Below are 19844 nucleotides of genomic sequence, written 5' to 3'. Positions count from 1 at the left end.
GTACTTCTAGACTGTGAGCCCGCTGTTGGGTAGGGACCGTCTCTATATGCTGCCGACTTGTACTTCCCAAGTGCTTAGTACAGTGCTCTGCACACAGTAAGCGCTCAATAAATATGATTGATTGATTGATTGATTGACTGATTGATATTGGACAGGTCCTGAAGGTTCGATTGAGTAGATATGATGATGGAATTTTAGTGGAGAGCACTTCTAGTTCATTCATTCATTCAATCATATCACCCTAGTTGCCCGGGTGTTATAACAGTGGAGAAGAACGTGACATATTAAATGCTCCTTTCATAGGCTAATGTGATTCTGAAACTAGAAATCTCTTATCTGAAAAGTGATTGTCACTAAAGATTTGAGTATTGTCTAAGGGTTTGAGGGGAAAGGCCACTTCAGGTAAACTTCGATTAATAATGATGGTTTTTGTCAAGCGCGTACTATGTGCAAAGCACTGTTCTAAGAACGGGGGTATATACAAGTCAATCAGGTGGTCCCACGTGGGGCTCCCAGCCTTAATCCCCGTTTTACAGATGAGGTAACTGAGGCATAGAGAAGTGAAGTGACTTGCCCAAAGTCACACAGCCGACAAGTGGCTGAGGCGGAATTAGAACCCACAACCTCAGACTTCCAAGCCCAGGCTCTTGCCACTATGCCGTTTGATTCCGTTCATGGATTAGAAATGTCAAATCCACCAGGAAAGGCTGCGTTAAGTGTCACTGTGATTTAACCCGGGTGGTATCTGAAAGTCTTAGAAAGGATGACTCCTAGTTTTATTTTTGTATTGCTTTCCTGCGAATCCGATAGACTTCTGCATTACTAACATCCCCCTTCCCCTCCCCACAGCACCTGTATATATGTTTGTACAGATTTATTACTCTATTTATTTTACTTGTATGTATTTACTATTCTATTTATTTTGTTAATGATGGACATTTAGCTTTAATTCTATTTGTTCTGACGACTTGACACCCGTCCACGTGTTTTGTTTTGTTGTCTGTCTCCCCCCTTCTAGACTGTGAGCCCGTTGTTGGTCTCTATATATCGCCAACTTGTACTTCCCAAGCGCTTAGTACAGTGCTCTGCGCACAGTAAGCGCTCAATAAATACGATTGAATGAATGAATGAATGAATCCCCCACCCTACCACAAACCTTTTCCAATGAGTTCCCGGTAGCCCAAATGATACAAAGGTAGAAAAGCAGTGCGGCCTAGTGAATAGAGCACGGGCCTAGGAGCCAGAAGGACCTGAGTTCTAATTTCGGCTCTGCCACTTGATTGCTGTGTGACCTTGAGCAAGTCGCTTAACATCTCTGGCACATCTCTCCCCCTTCTAATAATAATAATAATAATAATAATAGCATTTATGAAGCGCTTACTATGTGCAAAGGACTGTTCTAAGCGCTGGGGAGGTTACAAGACTGTGAGCCCGCTGTTGGGAAGGGACCGTCTCTATATGTTGCCAACTTGTGCTTCCCAAGCGCAGTGCTCTGCACACATTAAGCGCTCAATAAATACAATTGAATGAATGAATCTCTGGGCCTCAGTTAACTCATCTGTAAAATGGGGATTAAGTCTGTGAGCTCCATGTGGGATAAGGACTACGACCAACCTGATTAGCTTGTATCTATCCTAGCTCTTACTGGCACGTAGTAAGTGATTAATGAATGCCGTAAAAAAAAAAAGAAACCCACCAGCACTTTCTAGCACTTATGAATCTTTTACACCCATCATGAGCACTTTTGTATATATGCTAGTCATTGGAACACTGAATTACTACTTCCTTTGATTCCTTTGATTGGGGAAGCAGCGTGACTCAGTGGAAAAAGCCCGGGCTTTGGACTCAGAGGTCAGGGGTTCAAATCCCGGCTCCGCCAATTGTCAGCTGTGTGACTTTGGGCAAGTCACTTCACTTCTCTGTGCCTCAGTTCCCTCATCTGTAAAATGGGGATTAAGACTGTGAGCCCCCTGTGGGACAACCTGATCACCCTGTGACCTCCCCAGCACTTAGAACGGTGCTTTGCACATAGTAAGTGCTTAATAAATGCCATTGTTATTATTATTATTACCCTAGTAGTAAATATTTTCACGTTTGGTTCCCCCATTATGGTGTAAACTCTTGTGGGCAGGGAATGTGACACTTGTTTGTGTACTTCCCAAGCACTTAGTATCATACACTTGGACCCATTGGGTATGTCGCCTGTCCCGCCATCGACTCCCGGCCCACGTTCTTCCCCTGGCCTGGAATGCCCTCCCTCTGCCCATCCGCCAAGCTAGCTCTCTTCCTCCCTTCAAAGCCCTACTGAGCGCTCACCTCCACCAAGAGGCCTTCCCAGACCGAGCCCCCTTTTTCCTCTCCTCCTCCCCATCCCCCCCGCCCTACCTCTTTCCTCTCCCCACAGCACCTGTATATATGTTTGTACAGAATTGTTACTCTATTTTACTTGTAAATATTTACTATTCTATTTATTTTGTTAATGATGTGCATCTAGCTTTAATTCTATTTGTTCTGCTGACTTGACACCTGTCCACATGTTTTGTTTTGTTGTCTGTCTCCCCCTTCTAGACTGTGAGCCCGTTGTTGGGTAGGGACCCTATCTATATGTTGCCAACTTGTACTTCCCAAGTGCTTAGTACAGTGCTCTGCACACAGTAAGTGCTCAATAAATACGATTGCATGAATGAATGAATGAATTGGGTGCTGAAAAACTACTACCGCTGCTGCTGCTACTTTTCTTTACTCCCTGACATTTGTGTTTTTCTGTCTCTCTTAATAGGTATGTGGGAAACCTACCAAGAATATTCGACTACTCTCCTTTGGATCCAACGCAAGATTTCAACACACAGATGTATGTGCCATCTTGATAAAAGGATCCGAAAAAACCCTCAGTAGCTTGGGCATCCGTTTGCTTAGAACCATGACATTGACAAAAATGTCATTGATTAAGAATAAGGCTTTGTAGTGTTTCACTAACCAGGAATGATCTTGAGGTTCCTGTGATTTGTATCTATGGGGGAAAGGAGCAGGATAGAGCAGAAACCTGGCAGTCAGTTGGACCTGGGTTCTAATTCCGCCTCTGCCACATGTCTGCTGTGTGAGCTTGGGCAAGTGGCTTAACTTCTGTGTGCCTCAGTTACCTCATCTGTAAAATGGAGATTAAGTTTGTGAGCCCCATGTGGGACATGGACCACGTCTAACCTGGTCCAATTTGTATGCCAGTGCTTTGCACATGGTAAGCGCTTAATAAATGCCATTATTATTATTATTATTATGCCCTCCAGCGCTGGCACATAGCGCTGGCACATAGTAAGTGCTTAACGAATACCCTATAAAAACCTCCAAACAAAACAAAAAAACCCTCAACAACCTAGAAGATCATCTTTTTGTTTGTGTTTGTTGCTTCCTCCTCTCTACAGGACTAAATTAGGACATGGCCTTCTCTCCGGCCAGTATTCTAAACCCCCGGTGAAATCTGAGCTCATCGAACAGGTGATGAAAGAAGAACACAAGGTATGTGACTGGGCATTTGGAATGATGTTATATAGGTAGAAATCATCCTGATCAGGGATAACAGGTGCTGAAGGGTAGAAGCTGTGTGGTTATGCAGGGACCGTGTTTACCATGCCATTATTATTATTATTATATCTGAAGGCCGCAGTGAAGGAAATAGGTGTTGGCAGGAGAGATGAGATCAAGGTAGAGCTGAGCCACGCTGCTTCAGATCTGACAGACCACCACTCTCCCCATCTTCAAACTTGTACTTCCCAAGCGCTTAGTACAGTGCTCTGCACACAGTAAGCGCTCAATAAATACGATTGATTCAAAGGAGCCAAGTGTGGGGGCTGAGTTGTAGAAAAGTTCAGTGAGGTAAAGCAGAAGGGGGGAGAGGTGATTGAGTGCCTTAAGGATGATTGTAAAGAGTTTCTGTTTGACGCAGAGACGGAAGGGTAAACACTGAAGGTTGTAGTGGAGTGGGGAGACATGGACTGAATGCTTTTTTAGAAAAAAACAGGGCAGCGGAGTGAGTGACTGCAGTGGGGAGAGATAGGAGAAAGGGAGGTCAACTAGGAGGCTGATTCAGTGGTCAGGGTGGGATAAAATAAGTGCTTGGGTCAGTGTAGTAGCATTTGGGTGGTGAGGAAAGGGTAGATTCTACAAATGTGATAGGATTTAGTGGCAAATTGAATATGTGGGTCGAATGAGCTAGATGAATTGAGGATAATGCCAAGGTTAAGTGCTTGTGAGACAGGGAGGATGGGGATGTTATCTACTGAGATGGGATCATTGGTGGGTGGACAGAGTTTGGGAGGGAAGGTTAGAAATTCTGTTTTAAACTTATCACATTTGAGCTGTTGGAGGGTCAGCTCAAATGCAGGAAGAAATTTGAGACTTAAGAGAAGGAGAGAGGTCAGGACTGGAGAGATAGACTTGGGAATTATCTGCATTGACATAGAAACCGTGGAAGTGAATAAATCCTCCAAAAGAGTGGGTGTAGGCAAATCCTTGCACGTTTCCTCCCATCTGATCTTTCCTTCTATAGCATTTTCATTATTTCAGTGCTAAATTGTTACCTCTGCCAAATTGATTGGATTTGAATTTTATCCAGAAGAATCCAAAATTGTAACAATCCTAAAAGAGACTTGTTTTATTTAAATAGATGTCACTGATAGTCAAGACATTTATTGTCAAAGTAAGGATACAAATGTGAAACCAGGACAGTTTGTACAACTGAGTTGGTACCTGTATTTCATTTATTCCAAATATTTCATAGCATCTCCATCTAGATTGTGAGCAGGGATTTTATCTGTCAGCTCTGTCATAGTATACTCCCCCAAGCACTTAGTACAGTGTTCTGCTTACAATAAGTGCTCAATAGATTGATTGATTTCCCCAAGTATCCATTTTATAAACTCATATTAAGTATGGGTTTTGTTTAATGGACTCTGTGAGAAATCCCGATAAAATAAAAACTTAGGAAAACTTGAATGGTGCAGCCCATTCTAATTTTAGCTAGTTTTGAAAGCAAGTGAGTATAGTTAGTATTTGCTAAACAGTACATGTTCCGCAGCTGCCTGGAAATTAGAAGAATTGCATAGGCCTCCTCATGAGCACTGGAACATTAAAGAATAGGCTCCAACTCTAACAGTTGCCAAGTAGGAAATACTGGCATTATTAATCTTTTTTCCCTACTTCTGGCTCTCTGAATAGAATGAAAAAAGCAATTACACTTTTGTAGAAAGAGCTTACTAGCAGTCTGTGTGTGTGTTTGTTCACTTAGATGGTCACGGTAACTTGTCTTTATAGCAGATAGTTTGGAATAGGGTAACTATAATAGATGGGGAAGAAAATTGGCAGATCATTTTCCAGCTAATATAAATGATAAACCATTGGGTGTTTCAGTTGGAGCTAAATTAGCTAACTAAACGTGAAGCTTTGACATTGAGGGCTTTGGCTTATCTACTTTTACCCCTGAAAAATGAAGCCCTGTCTAGAATTTCTAAATGATGGACTTTTTCTTACAGTATGAGAAACATGGCTTAGAGGATAAAGCACAGGCCTGGGACTCAGAAGGACCTGGGTTCTAATCCCAGCTCTGTCGCTTGTCTGCTGTGTGACCTTGGGCAACTCACTTCACTTCTTTCCGTGGAAAGATCATGGGCTTGGGCATCAAAGGTCATGGGTTCTAATCACGGCTCCTTCACTCATCAGCTGTGTGGCTTTGGGCAAGTCACTTCACTTCTTTCCGTGGAAAGAGCACAGGCTTGGGAGTCAGAGGTCGTGGGTTCTAGTCCTGGCTCCGTAACTCGTCAGCTGTGTGACTTTGGGCAAGTCACTTAACTTCTCTGTCATGGGTTCAAATCCCGGCTCCGCCACTCGTCAGCTGTGTGAGTTTGGGCAAGTCACTTCACTTCTCTGTGCCTCAGTTCCCTCATCTGTAAAATGGGGATTAAGACTGTGAGCCCCCTGTGGGACAACCTGATCACCTTGTAACCTCCCCAGTGCTTAGAACAGTGCTTTGCACATACTAAGTGCTTAATAAATGCCATTATTATTATTATTATTATTCTCCTCTGTGCCTTAGTTACATCATCTGTAAAATGGGGATTCAGACTGTGAGCCCCACATGGGACCACCTAATTACCTTATATCTCCCCCAGTGCTTAGAACAGTGCTCAGCACACAGTAAGCGCTTAACAAATGCAATCATCATCATAGTACAGTGCTCCGCACACAGTAAGCGCTCAATAAATACGATTGAATGAATGAATGAATGAATCATCACCATTCTCTAGGCCTCAGTTACCTCATCTGTAATATGGGGATTAAGACTGTGAGCCTGTGTGGTACATGGGCTGTGTCCAACCCGCTTATAGTATGCACTTAACAAATCCCATATTGATATACATTTCGTAATATTGAGTGGGTCTGCCATGAGCATTCTCTTGTTTCTTCCAGATGTGTTCCTCCTGGGGCTTGAGTGCAAGGAGTTAGGAAAGAGTAGGCTGTTAGGGATATAGCAAGTGGGCCTGGTAATCTGGGCCTCCTGTGTATGCACCACTGTTTTATACCAATTTATATACATTTTTAGTGAAACAGCGAGGCCTAGTGGATAGACCATGGGCTTGAGAGTCAGAAGGACCTGGCTTCTAATCTCTGATCCAGCCCTTGTCTGCTGTGTGACCTGGGGCAAGTCAAGTAGAGAAGCAGCGTGGCTCAGTGGAAACAGCCTGGGCTTTGGAGTCAGAGGTCATGGGTTCAAATCCCGGCTCCACCACTTGTCAGCTGTGTGACTTTGGGCAAGTCGCTTCACTTCTCTGGGCCTCAGTTCCCTCATCTGGAAAATGGGGATGAAGACTGTGAGCCCCCCGTGGGACAACCTGATCACCTTGTAACCTCCCCAGCGCTTAGAACGGTGCTTTGCACATAGTAAGTGCTTAACAAATGCGATTATTATTATTATTATTATTCTCTGTGCCTCAGTTACCTCATCTGTAAAATGGGGATTAAGACTGTGAGCCCCATGTGGGACAACCTGATAACCTTGTATCTCCCACAGAGCTTAGAACAGTGCTTTGCACATAATAAGCGCTTAATAAATCCCATCATCATCATCATCAAGTAACCTCCCTATATCTCAGTTATTTCATCTGTAAATTGAGGATTAAGACTGTGAGCCCCATGTGGGATATGGTGAGCCCATTGTTGGGTAGGGACCGTCTCTATATGTTGCCAACTTGTACTTCCCAACCGCTTAGTCCAGTGCTCTGCACACAGTAAGTGCTCAATAAATACGATTGAATGAATGAATATGGAATTTTGTCCAACCCGATTTGCTTGTATAATAATAGTGATGGCATTTGTTAAGCGCTTACTATGTGCCAAGCACTGTTCTAAGCTCTGTGGGAGGAACTCTCCTCCCTCCTCTCAATTGCTACTCCGGCCACCTGTGCTTCTGACCCCATTCCCTCTCATCTTATGAAATCTCTCGCTCCATCCCTTCTCCCCTCCTTAACTTCCATCTTCAACTGCTCACTCTCCACTGGTTCCTTCCCCTCTGCCTTCAAACATGCCCATGTCTCTCCCATCCTAAAAAAACCCTCTCTTGACCCCACCTCACCTTCTAGTTATCGTCCCATATCCCTCCTACCATTCCTTTCCAAACTCCTTGAACGAGTTGTCTACACGCGCTGCCTGGAATTCCTCAACAACAACTCTCTCCTCGACCCCCTCCAGTCTGGCTTCCGTCCCCTTCATTCCACGGAAACTGCCCTCCCAAAGGTCACCAATGACCTCCTGCTTGCCAAATCCAACGGCTCATATTCTGTCCTAATCCTCCTCAACCTCTCAGCTGCCTTTGACACTGTGGACCACCCCCTTCTCCTCAACACGCTATCTGACCTTGGCTTCACAGACTCCGTCCTCTCCTGGTTCTCTTCTTACCTCTCCGGTCGTTCTTTCTCAGTCTCTTTTGCAGGCTCCTCCTCCCCCTCCCATCCTCTTACTGTGGGGGTTCCCCAAGGTTCAGTGCTTGGTCCCCTTCTGTTCTCAATCTACACTCACTCCCTTGGTGACCTCATTCGCTCCCACGGCTTCAACTATCATCTCTACGCTGATGACACCCAGATCTACATCTCTGCCCCTGCTCTCTCCCCCTCCCTCCAGGCTCGCATCTCCTCCTGCCTTCAGGACATCTCCATCTGGATGTCCGCCCGCCACCTAAAGCTTAACATGTCGAAGACTGAACTCCTTGTCTTCCCTCCCAAACCTTGTCCTCTCCCTGACTTTCCCATCTCTGTTGACGGCACTACCATCCTTCCCGTCTCACAAGCCCGCAACCTTGGTGTCATCCTCGACTCCGCTCTCTCATTCACCCCTCACATCCAAGCCGTCACCAAAACCTGCCGGTTTCAGCTCCGCAACATTGCCAAGATCCGCCCTTTCCTCTCCATCCAAACCGCTACCCTGCTCATTCAAGCTCTCATCCTATCCCGTCTGGACTACTGCACCAGCCTTCTCTCTGATCTCCCATCCTCGTGTCTCTCTCCACTTCAATCCATACTTCATGCTGCTGCCCGGATTATCTTTGTCCAGAAACGCTCTGAGCATATTACTCCCCTCCTCAAAAATCTCCAGTGGCTACCAATCAATCTGCGCATCAGGCAGAAACTCCTCACCCTGGGCTTCAAGGCTGTCCATCACCTCGCCCCCTCCTACCTCACCTCCCTTCTCTCCTTCTCCAGTCCAGCCCACACCCTCCGGTCCTCCGCCGCTAATCTCCTCACCGGGCCTCGTTCTCGCCTGTCCCGCCGTCGACCCCCGGCCCACGTCATCCCCCGGGCCTGGAATGCCCTCCCTCTGCCCATCCGCCAAGCTAGCTCTCTTCCTCCCTTCAAGGCCCTGCTGAGAGCTCACCTCCTCCAGGAGGCCTTCCCAGACTGAGCCCCTTCCTTCCTCTCCCCCTCGCCCCCCCTCTCCATCCCCCCATCTTACCTCCTTCCCTTCCCCACAGCACCTGTATATATGTATATATGGTTGTACATATTTATTACTCTATTTATTTATTTATTTATTTATTTTACTTGTACATTTCTATCCTATTTATTTTATTTTGTTGGTATGTTTGGTTCTGTTCTCTGTCTCCCCCTTTTAGACTGTGAGCCCACTGTTGGGTAGGGACTGTCTCTATGTGTTGCCAATTTGTACTTCCCAAGCGCTTAGTACAGTGCTCTGCACATAGTAAGTGCTCAATAAATACGATTGATTGATTGATTGATTGATTAATCCCCATTTTACAGATGAGGTAACTGAGGCATAGAGAATAATAATAATAATAATAATAATAATAATGGCATTTATTAAGCGCCTACTATGTGCAAAGCACTGTTCTAAGCACTGGGGGAGTTACAAAGTGATCAGGTTGTCCCACTGGGGGCTCACAGTCTTAATCTCCATTTTACAGATGAGGGAACTGAGACACAGAGAAGTGAAGTGACTTGTCCAAAGTCACACAGCTGACAAGTGGCAGAGCCAGGATTCTGCACAAAGATTATCCGGGCAGCCGTGTGAAGTATAGACTGAAGTGGGGAGAGACAGGAGGATGGGAGATCAGAGAGGAGGCTGATGCAGTAATCCAGTTGGGATACGATGAGAGATTGAACCAGCAGGGTAGCGGTTTGGATGGAGAGGAAAGGGTGGATCTTGGTGATGTTCTGGAGGTGAGACCGGCAAGTTTTGGTGACGGATTGGATGTGAGGGGTGAACGAGAGAGCAGAGTCAAGGATGACACCAAGGCTTTGGGCCTGTGAGACGGGAAGGATGGTAGTGACGGGAAAGCCAGGGACAGGCCAGGGTTTGGGAGGGAAGAAAAGGAGTTCAGTCTTGGACATATTGAGTTTTAGATGGCGGGCAGACATCCAGATGGAGATGTCCCAAAGGCAGGAGGAGACTTGAGCCTGGAGAGAGAGGGAGAGAGAGCAGGGGCAGAGATGTAGATTTGGGTGTCATCAGCATAGAGATGATGGTTGAAGCCATGGGAGCAAATGAGTTCACCAAGGGAGTGAATGTAGATCGAGAACAGAAGGGGACCGAGAACTGACCCTTGAGGAACCCCTACAGTAAGGGGATGGGAGGGGGAGGAGAAGCCCGCAAAGGAGACTGAGAATGAACGGCCGGAGAGATAAGAGGAGAATCGGGAGAGGACGGAGTCTGTGAACCCGAGGTTCACAGTGTCCACAGTGTCCACAGTGCGAAGGCAGCTAAGAGGTTGAGGAGGATTAGGATAGAGTAGGATCTGGACTGTGTCCATCCTGATCAGTTTGCGTCTACCCCAGCGCTCAATACAATACCTGGCACATAGAAAGCACTTAACAAATGCCATCAAAACAAATAGGAAGGGTGTTGATGTTGACTCTGCAAGGAAAGTTAGGTGGAGGAGAGGATGTGGAGGAAAGGATTTGGGAGAGGCGATAGTTCAGTTTTTGACGTATTGAGCCTGAGATACCAGTGGGATATTCATGTAGAACTGTCCTAGAGGCAGGAGGAAAAGAATGATTGCAGAACAGGGGAGAGGTCAAGGCTACAAGGTAATTTGGGAGTTGTCTGAATGGAAGTGGTAGTTTAAATCTTGAGAGCCAACAAATTCCCCAAGAGCAGAGTGTAAAATGAAAAGCCAAGGGGACCCATAGAACAGAGCTTCAAAGTATACTCACAGGTAGGGGATAGCAGGCACAGGAAGAACCAGCCAAAAAGAGCAGGAATGATCAGCCAGAGGTAAGAGGGGAATAAGAAGAGAACCGTGCCAGTAACACCAAGTTTAGATCATTTTTCTGAGACGAAAGTGAGCCATGGTGTTGATGGTGGCCGAAATGATGAGAAGGATTAGGGTGGAATAGAATCTATTACTTTGGTGAGAAAGAGGTTATTGGTGAGCTCCAATGATGTACTCAGTTCTTAGGGCGGGTAGAAGGAGAAGACCCGGGATGATGGGATTAATCAGAAAGTTGGAAATTGTGTGTTCTTTTAGAGGACACTAAACAAGGTGAGTGATGAGAATTGGTGGATTTGTGAGGGGAGGTGAAAAAGCACACCCCATAGGTCAGAACAGGAGTTTCAGGAGCAAAGATATAGCTAGGAAACTAGCCAGGGGAAAAGCCATGAGTGGAGGCTGGAACAGCTGAAGGCAATTCTTGAATCAGGTGGTCTGGAGTTCTTGTTTGGTAGCAACGAGGTCTAGTGGAAAGAACAGGGGCCTGGGAATTGGAGAAGCCGGGTTATAATCCTGGCTCTGTCGCTTGCCTGCTGAATGACCCTGGGCAAGTCACTTCACTTCTCTGTGTCTCAGTTTCCTCATCAGTAAAATGGAGATTAAATACCTGTTCTCCTGCCCCCTTAGAATGTGAGCCCTATTTAGGACAGGGACTGTGCCCTGTCTGCCTATCTTTTATCTGCCCCAGGACGCAGTACAGTGTTTGGCACGTCGTAAGTACTTAATCAATGCCACGATGAGTAGTATTTATTATTATTGTAATGGAAAGAAACGACCAGCCTCCCTTGATTAATTCATAATAGTAGAATTGCATCAAATGAACATCCTTTCTTAGCACTTTCAGTCCTATCCTCAGCATGTTTGTACATATCAATCAATCAATCGTATTTAATGAGCACTTACTAATATGGTTATTATTTTACATATTAGTTATATATTCATGGGTGCGAACAAATGTTTGTTTACTTGTTTACATCTGTTTGTGCTTTAACTCCTTTCTGCTTTGTTCTTCTGGTTTCCATTAAGGGTAAATCATTTGTGTCCGCCTCTCCCATTAGATTGTCAGGTATTTCTTGCTAGTATTGTAATCTTCTGAGCATTAGCACAGTGCCTAACTCTCAGTAAATGCCACTGATTAACTGATCAGCAGTCAGTTACAAGTTGAAACACAATCACTTACCACGTTGCATTTAAAACACAAATGAATGTTAGACCTAAACATACCATTGACACTGGTGTATACTAATTTAACCTTGAATTTACTGCTTTGAATAAAACCGAGCCTCAGCGTCATCCTGTATAACTGGGAAGAGGTGGTAGATCTGCCCTCTGCAATTTAACTTTTTACATAGCAGATTAATCTGCAGGTCTCTGACGTATTTTGCAAGGAAAATCATCAGTGAGGTAAATTTTTAATTTAGGATTAGGATTTCATTTACATTTTTTTTTACCTAAAAAAACCTATTTTTTAGTGAGCCCTTTTGAATGGTACTGTGAATGCTTATTATATTACATCAGTGAGTTAAGATTTTGCCACTTGGTTGATAAAATAAAATGTTTCTCTGAGAGCCAGTTTGTGTTTCTTTGCCTTTATTCACATACAATTTTGTTTTTCCCCCTTGGGCATTTAGCCTCAGCAGAATGGGATCTCTCCCCGCATGTTTAAGGCCTTTGTGAGTAAAGACCACCCGGAATTTTCCTCCAATAGACAGCAAGATGCTCAGGAGTTTTTCTTGCACCTGGTAAATCTAGTAGAGGTAAGAACTTTAAAAAATATATAGAAGAAGCTGAAACCACAGAACACTAGATTACGTCCTGAGTTTATATGTTTCGCATGTCTTTTTTCCAACGAGGGACATTTTACAAATTGAACCAAATACAGGGATCGTTAACAGTAATGACTTTCATAATGTCGAAAGACTTCCCCAATGAATCCTCCCTCTAGTAGTTATTCACTGAGTTATATTTTCTAGGTGTGTCCACTGAATGAATGAACTAACTTGCTCTCTTCAATCCCGCAGAGGAACCGCATCGGTTCCGAAAACCCGAGCGACGTTTTCCGGTTTCTGGTGGAAGAGCGCATCCAGTGCTGCCAGTCCCGGAAAGTGCGATATACAGAGCGGATCGACTACCTCATGCAGTTACCCGTGGCTATGGAGGCAGCCACAAACAAGGGTATGGAGGAAAAACCCACCAAAACTAAATTTAAAATATTTGCTTGTTGGAACGAGATTAAAGGTCTTGGGAACGTGGAAATTTATTATTGTGAGATTGGAATTCACTTGCATGGGTTCAAATCCCGGCTTTGCCGATTGGTAGCTGTGTGACTTTGGTCAAGTCACTTCACTTCTCTGTGCCTCAGTTACCTCATCTGTAAAACAGGGATTAAGACTGGGAGCCCACTGTGGGACAACCTGATCACCTTGTAACCTCCCCAGCGCTTAGAACAGTGCTTTGCACATAGTAAGTGCTTAATAAATACCATTATTATTATTCTTATTACTTGAGAAGCAGTATGGTGTAGTGGATAGACCACAGGCCTGGGATTCAGAAGGTCATGGGTTCTAATTCCGGCTCCGCCACTTGTCTGCTGTGTGACATTGGGCAAGTGATTTCACTTCTCTGGGCCTCAGTTACCTCATCTGGAAAATGGGGATTGAAACCGTGAGCCCAACATGGGACAGGGACTGTGTCCGACCCGATTGGCTTGTATCTACACCAGCACTTAGAAGAGTGTCTGGCACATAGTAAATGCTTAACAAATAGTACAGTGCTTAAGCACACTTAAGTGCTTAGTACAGTGCTCTGCACACAATAAATGCTCAATAAATACGATTGAATGAATGAACAAATACCATTATTATTATATATTATATTATATATTATTGTATTCTATAATATTATTATAATATATTATATAATAATAATGGTAACAATAATAAGGAGCATGAATTCGTGAAGCAGCCTGGCCTAGTGAAAAGAGCATGGGGCTGGGACTCAGAGGACCAGGGTTCTTATCCCAGCTCTATCAATTGCTTGCTGTGGGACCTTGGGCTTAAACTTCTCTGTGCCTTAGTTTCCTCAACTGTAAAAATGGGGATTCAATCCCTGTTCTCCCTTCTACTTAGACTGTAGACTGCGGGATTGGGACTGGGTCCAGAGTGATTCAATCATATCGACCCCAGCGTTTATGTCTTTTTGACTGTAAGCTCGTTGGGGGCAGGGGAGGTGTCTATTGTTGTAGTGCACTCTCCCAAGTGCTTAGTACAGTGCTTTGCACACAGTAAGTGCTCAATAAATACAACTGACTGACACTAACTAAACACAAAGGTTGCACGTAAATACCATTAAAAAAAATTAAGTGCCTATGTATTTTACTGAGCGTTGGCGTTTGTCCTTCTGCAGGCTCACAATCTTTCGTTTGGGGAGGGCAGAAATGGAGGAAATAGGAATAAATGGTCAACAGTGGAAATTCAACATACTGTTGGGGCGGGACTGTCTCTATATGTTGCCAACTTGTACTTCCCAAGCGCTTAGTACAGTTCTCTGCACACAGTAAGCGCTCAATAAATATGATTGATTGATTGATTGATTGAAAGTAGAAACAATCTTAAAAGCAAGGTGTAAAGGGGCAGTACTGAGGCTCCTCATGGCTCTGGGCAAATAGTTCACTGTTAGAAGCTACTACAACCTTCCCAGTGTTCAGTACATTCTCTCAGGCCTCTTGCCAATGGGTGGAGGTTGGAGGAGGCGTCCATCAATCAATCAATCGTATTTATTGAGCGCTTACTGTGTGCAGAGCACTGTACTAAGCGCTTGGGAAGTACAAGTTGTCAGCATCTAGAGGCGGTCCCTACCCAAGAGTGGGCTCACAATCTAGAAGGGGGAGACAGACGACAAAGCAAAACGTATTAACAAAATAAAATAAATAGAATAAATATGTACAAATAAAATAAATAAATAGAGTAATAAATCCGTACGATCATACATACATATATACAGGTGCTGTGGGGAAGGGAAGGAGTTAAGGCGGGGGGGAATGGAGAGGGGGAGGTGGGGGTAGTCCTCATGGGCCTTGGAGTTCGCCGTGTTGAGGCAGCTCTGGCCAAACGATTGGGTGATTCAATCAATCAATCAATCAATTGTATTTATTGAGCGCTTACTGTGTGCAGAGCACTGTACTAAGTGCTTGGGAAGTACAAGTTGGCAACATCTAGAAATGGTCCCTACCCAACAGTGGGCTCACAGTCTAGAAGGGGGAGACAGAGAGCAAAACAAAGCATATTAGCAAAATAAAATAAATAGACTAGAAATGTACAAGTAAAATAAATAAATAAATAGAGTAATAAATCCGTACAATCATATATACATATATACAGGTGCTGTGGGGAAGAGAAGGAGGTAAGGCGGGGGGGGGGATGGAGAGGGGGAGGTGGGGGTAGTCCTCGTGGGCCTTGGAGTTCGCCGTGTTGAGGCAGCTCTGGCCAAACGATTGGGTGATTCAATCAATCAATCAATCAATCGTATTTATTGAGCGCTTACTGTGTGCAGAGCACTGTACTAAGCACTTGGGAAGTACAAGTTGGCAACATATAGAGACAGTCCCTACCCAACAGTGGGCTCACAGTATAAAAGATTCAAAGGAAGATTAAGAAGAAATGGACTCTGCCAGGACATGAGTGTTCATTACCTGTTTTGGATAGAACAGCCAAATTAGGAAGCTTCTTTTGATTAATTGATCAATTCATTCAATCATATTTATTTAGTGCTTACTGTGGGCAGAGCACTGTACTAAGTGCTTGGGGGAGTTCAGTATAACAATGTAACAGGCACATTCCCACAGCAGTGCACATTTCAGAAGTGTCTGGAAATGGAAAAATATTCTCATCAAAGGGCTCACTGGGTTTTTCCTCAAAGTAGCTGAACAATCTCAAAAGACTTCTGCCAAGCTTACACTTTGTCTTTCTGCGATATTTCTGCCCAGATGAACTCATCGCCTACGAGCTGACGAGAAGAGAAGCAGAAGCGTCCAGGAGACCTCTCCCAGAGTTGGTCCGGGCCAGAGTCCCTTTCAGTGCCTGCCTTCAGGCCTTTTCTGAACCAGATAATGTGGATGATTTCTGGAGCAGCGCCTTGCAGGCTAAGTCTGCTGGTGTCAAGTGAGTGTGTTTGTGTGTGTGTGTGTGTGTGTCTGTGTGTTGGGTGGGGGGGAGATAGGGAGGCCAATTTTAATGTCATTTTTACATTCATTCATTCAATCGTATTTATTGAGTGCTTACTGTGTGCAGAACACTGTACTAAGCGCTTGGGAAGTACAAGTTGGCAACATATAGAGATGGTCCCTACCCAGCAATGGGCTCACAGTCTAGAAGGGAGAGACAGACAACAAAACAAAACATGGGGACAGGTGTCAGGTCATCAGAACAAATAGAATTAAAGCTAAATGTACATCATTAACAAAATAAATAGAATAGTAAAGATGTCACACACTTGTCAGCTGTGTGACTTTGGGCAAGTCACTTCACTTCTCTGGGCCTCAGTTACCTCATCTGTAAAATGGGGATTAAGACTGAGCCTCCCATGGGACAACCTGATCACCTTGGAACCTCCCCAGCGCTTAGAACAGTGCTTTGCACATAATAAGCGCTTAATAAATGCCATTATTATTATTATTATGTAAAAGTAAAACAAATAGAGTAATAAATCTTTACAAACATATATACAGTTGCTGTGGGGAGGGGAAGGAGGTAAGGCGGGGGGGATGGGGAGGAGGAGAGGGAAAAGGGGGCTCAGTCTGGGAAAGCCTCTTGGTGGTGAGCTCTCAGTAGGGCTTTGAAGGGAGGAAGGGAGCTAGTTTGGCGGATGTGTGGAGGGAGGGCATTCAAGGCCAGGGGAAGGACATGGGCTGGGGGTCGATGGTGGGACAGGCGAGAACGAGGTACATTGAGGAGGTTAGTGGCAGAGGAGTAGAGGGTGTGGGCTGGGCTGTAGAAGGAGAGAAGGGAGGTGAGGTAGGAGGGAGCGAGGTGATTGACAGCCTTGAAGTCAAGAGTGAGGAGTTTTTGCTTGATGTGTAGGTTGACAGGCAGCCACTGGAGATTTTTGAGGAGGGGAGTGACCTGCCCAGAGCGTTTCTGCACAGAGATGATCTGGGCAGCAGCGTGAAATATAGACTGAAGTGGAGAGAGACAGGAGGATGGGAGATCAGAGAGGAGGCTGATGCAGTAATCCAGTTGGGATGAGAGACTGAACCAGCTAGGTAGCGGTTTGGATGGAGAGGAAAGGGCGGATCTTGGCAATGTTACTACAGTGTTTGGTGTCATGTTACAAGTACAAAATGCAGCAAAGTCCACTCTAAGTTATAAGGACTATTTTATGGGTTGGAGACAGTGACCAATCAATCAATTGTATTTATTGCATTTATTGAGGATGTAATTCCCAAGAGCTTTGAGAGTAAGGTTCTTGTTATCAGTAGATTTTAATCACGGAGGGGGAGAGAAGGGAAAGGCAGAAGGTAAACAAATGCAATCCCATTAAGAGTATTAATGAAGAAATTCAAATGCCTCCAGTGCGTTTCATCATTTTAATTATGTTTTCATGCTTGTTTATCCGTGCCACCTGGAAGGAAACCTTGATCGTATTGATATCTGCAATCGAGTAATTAAAAGTGTTCCTGGATGAGTTCGGAATGAACTGTTGTATTTTCAGTAGTGTAGATAAATTTTGATCACATCTGGTATGAATGTTTTAATCTTTATCCACATTTTCTCTCATTGTTCTGCCATTGATTCAATAGTCTATCAGGGTGCCACTTTGGACACACCATCATAATAAGTGTGGTAAAACCTCTGAAGGGTGTGTGACTAATTTAATTACTGACAATGTCTGGGAAGTTACAAAAATGGCAAAGTCTAAATATGTGATCCTTAAAATCTAGCAGCTTTTAAATTCATTTCACAAGTTTTGGGGGTGATGGGTGGGTAATATTGGGCTTTTATCTGAGGTAAAGTTGAAGGACAAAAACTTCTGCCGGTTATTTTTACTCAGCCTTAAAGAGGTCCAATGGTTAATCACCCTTTGAGGTGAGTAGCCTTGTAGAATAATGTCTGTTTTTCAAATTAAAGACTGTAGTTTCTTTTCTACTCATGAAAAATACCAGGCAGTTGGATAAATCAAAACGCTAGCAAAATGCCCATCTTGAAACCAAATCTAAAACAACAGAAATGAGGAAAATCAGTTGTATTTTCAAAAACAAGAAAAATAATTTTAAAAAATCAACTCGCTCTCACCAATTTCTCAGTGACTAAGTAGTTTATATGCCAACTCTGCTAAATTGTTCTTTTCCAAGCATTTAGTGCTCTGCGCACAGTAAGCGCTCAATAAATACTCTTGATTTATTGATTGTTTGTATATCAGTAGTATATTAGGCACAGTATATGTTAGTATATGTTAGTGTATGTTAGTATATGTTAGTGTATGTATATGTGTATGTATATGTTAGTGTATATGTGTATGTTAGTGTATGTTAGTGTTAGTATATGTTAGTGTAGTGTAGTATATGTTAGTGTATGATAGCCACAGTTTCCATTCACCCTTCTTTCCTTAGGGTTTCTCAGTTTATTTTATTTTTGTCATCCCTGGTTAGATTTCCCAGCAGTCTTAAATTCACTGTAGGACAATGTGGTGACTGTAGGCAAAATTTCCATTTAGTATTAATTTCCTGGGCTTTCTTTGTCCTTTAGTTTTTTTTTTTAATTCAGAAAAACCACTTTTGCATTTCACAAGTTACAATATTCATTCAATCGTATTTATTGAGTGGTTACTGTGTGCAGAGCAATCAATCAATCAATCAATCAATCGTATTTATTGAGCGCTTACTATGTGCAGAGCACTGTACTAAGCGCTTGGGAAGTACAAATTGGCATCACATAGAGACAGTCCCTACCCAACAGTGGGCTCACAGTCTAAAAGGGGGAGACAGAGAACAGAACCAAACATACCAACAAAATAAAATAAGTAGGATAGAAATGTACAAGTAAAATAAATAAATAAATAAATAAATAGAGTAATAAATATGTACAACCATATATACATATATACAGGTGCTGTGGGGAAGGGAAGGAGGTAAGACGGGGGGATGGAGAGGGGGACGAGGGGGAGAGGAAAGAAGGGGCTCAGTCTGGGAAGGCCTCCTGGAGGAGGTACTGAAGGAGCTCCTGGAGGAGCACTGTACTAAGCGCTTGTACAATAGGTCATTTCTCACTCAATGCCCTATCACGTAGTGTGCCCAAGAGAGAGAATACTTCTGGGCTCCCTAGGTTAGGCTGACGGTGCAATGCAAACAATGAAAAGGTAACTTTAGAACAAGGACAAATTTATCCTTTCTTCCAAAGATAGGTCCAATATCTATTTCTAGAAAGAACACTGGGTCATGAATCTCTTCCTGCAGTTACTTCTCGACTCACAGTTCATCCTGGGTCAAATCACCCCCACCAAATGGGGATAATGCTTTCTGACTTGGAACAATATTTTTCATTAAAACATATTTAATCAAGTTGGGGTTTTCTCTCATCTGAGGGGTTGGAAACTGGGCTGTGTAGATTTGCGTTGTGCGTTGATGTGGAGGCCGATACGAAACTGCGCCCTTAGCACACACATAGATAATAATAATAATGATGGCATTTGTTAAGCACTTTGTTCTAAGTGCTGGGGGGAATACAGAGTGATCAGGTTGTCCCATGTGGCATTCACTGAGGCCTTCAGATAATAGTAATAATGGTGTTTATTAAGCACTTACTATGGGCAAAGCACTGTTCTAAGCGCTGGGGAGGTTACAAGGTGATCAGGTTGTCCCACGGGGGGCTCACAGTCTTCATCCCCATTTTCCAGATGAGGTATCTGAGGCTCAGGGAAGTGAAGCGACTTGCCCAAGGTCACACAGCGAACATGTGGCGGAGCCGGGATTAGAACCCAGGACCTCTGACTCCCATGCCTGGGCTCTTTCCACTGAGCCATGCTGCTTCTCTTAGATGGGGCTAAGCACTGCAAAAAGAAAATGGCTGGGACTTGTGAGTGA

General features: G+C 44.0%; 1 protein-coding gene across 1 annotated transcript in view; it reads left to right on the top strand.

The window, feature by feature from the left end:
• Window positions 1-19844, top strand: part of USP13 (ubiquitin specific peptidase 13) — a 174171-nt gene that overhangs the window by 121033 nt on the left and 33294 nt on the right. Inside the window, exons 9-13 of the mRNA XM_038744085.1 lie at window positions 2780-2851; window positions 3420-3513; window positions 12400-12525; window positions 12790-12943; window positions 15753-15927. Coding sequence (XP_038600013.1) covers window positions 2780-2851; window positions 3420-3513; window positions 12400-12525; window positions 12790-12943; window positions 15753-15927 — 621 coding nt within the window. The remainder of the gene's footprint in view (window positions 1-2779; window positions 2852-3419; window positions 3514-12399; window positions 12526-12789; window positions 12944-15752; window positions 15928-19844) is intronic.

Source organism: Tachyglossus aculeatus, chromosome 1, assembly GCF_015852505.1.
Source record: "Tachyglossus aculeatus isolate mTacAcu1 chromosome 1, mTacAcu1.pri, whole genome shotgun sequence".
Classification (NCBI taxonomy): domain Eukaryota; kingdom Metazoa; phylum Chordata; class Mammalia; order Monotremata; family Tachyglossidae; genus Tachyglossus; species Tachyglossus aculeatus.
Note: the sequence above shows the minus strand (reverse complement) of the source record. Positions and strands in the feature narration are given on the sequence as shown.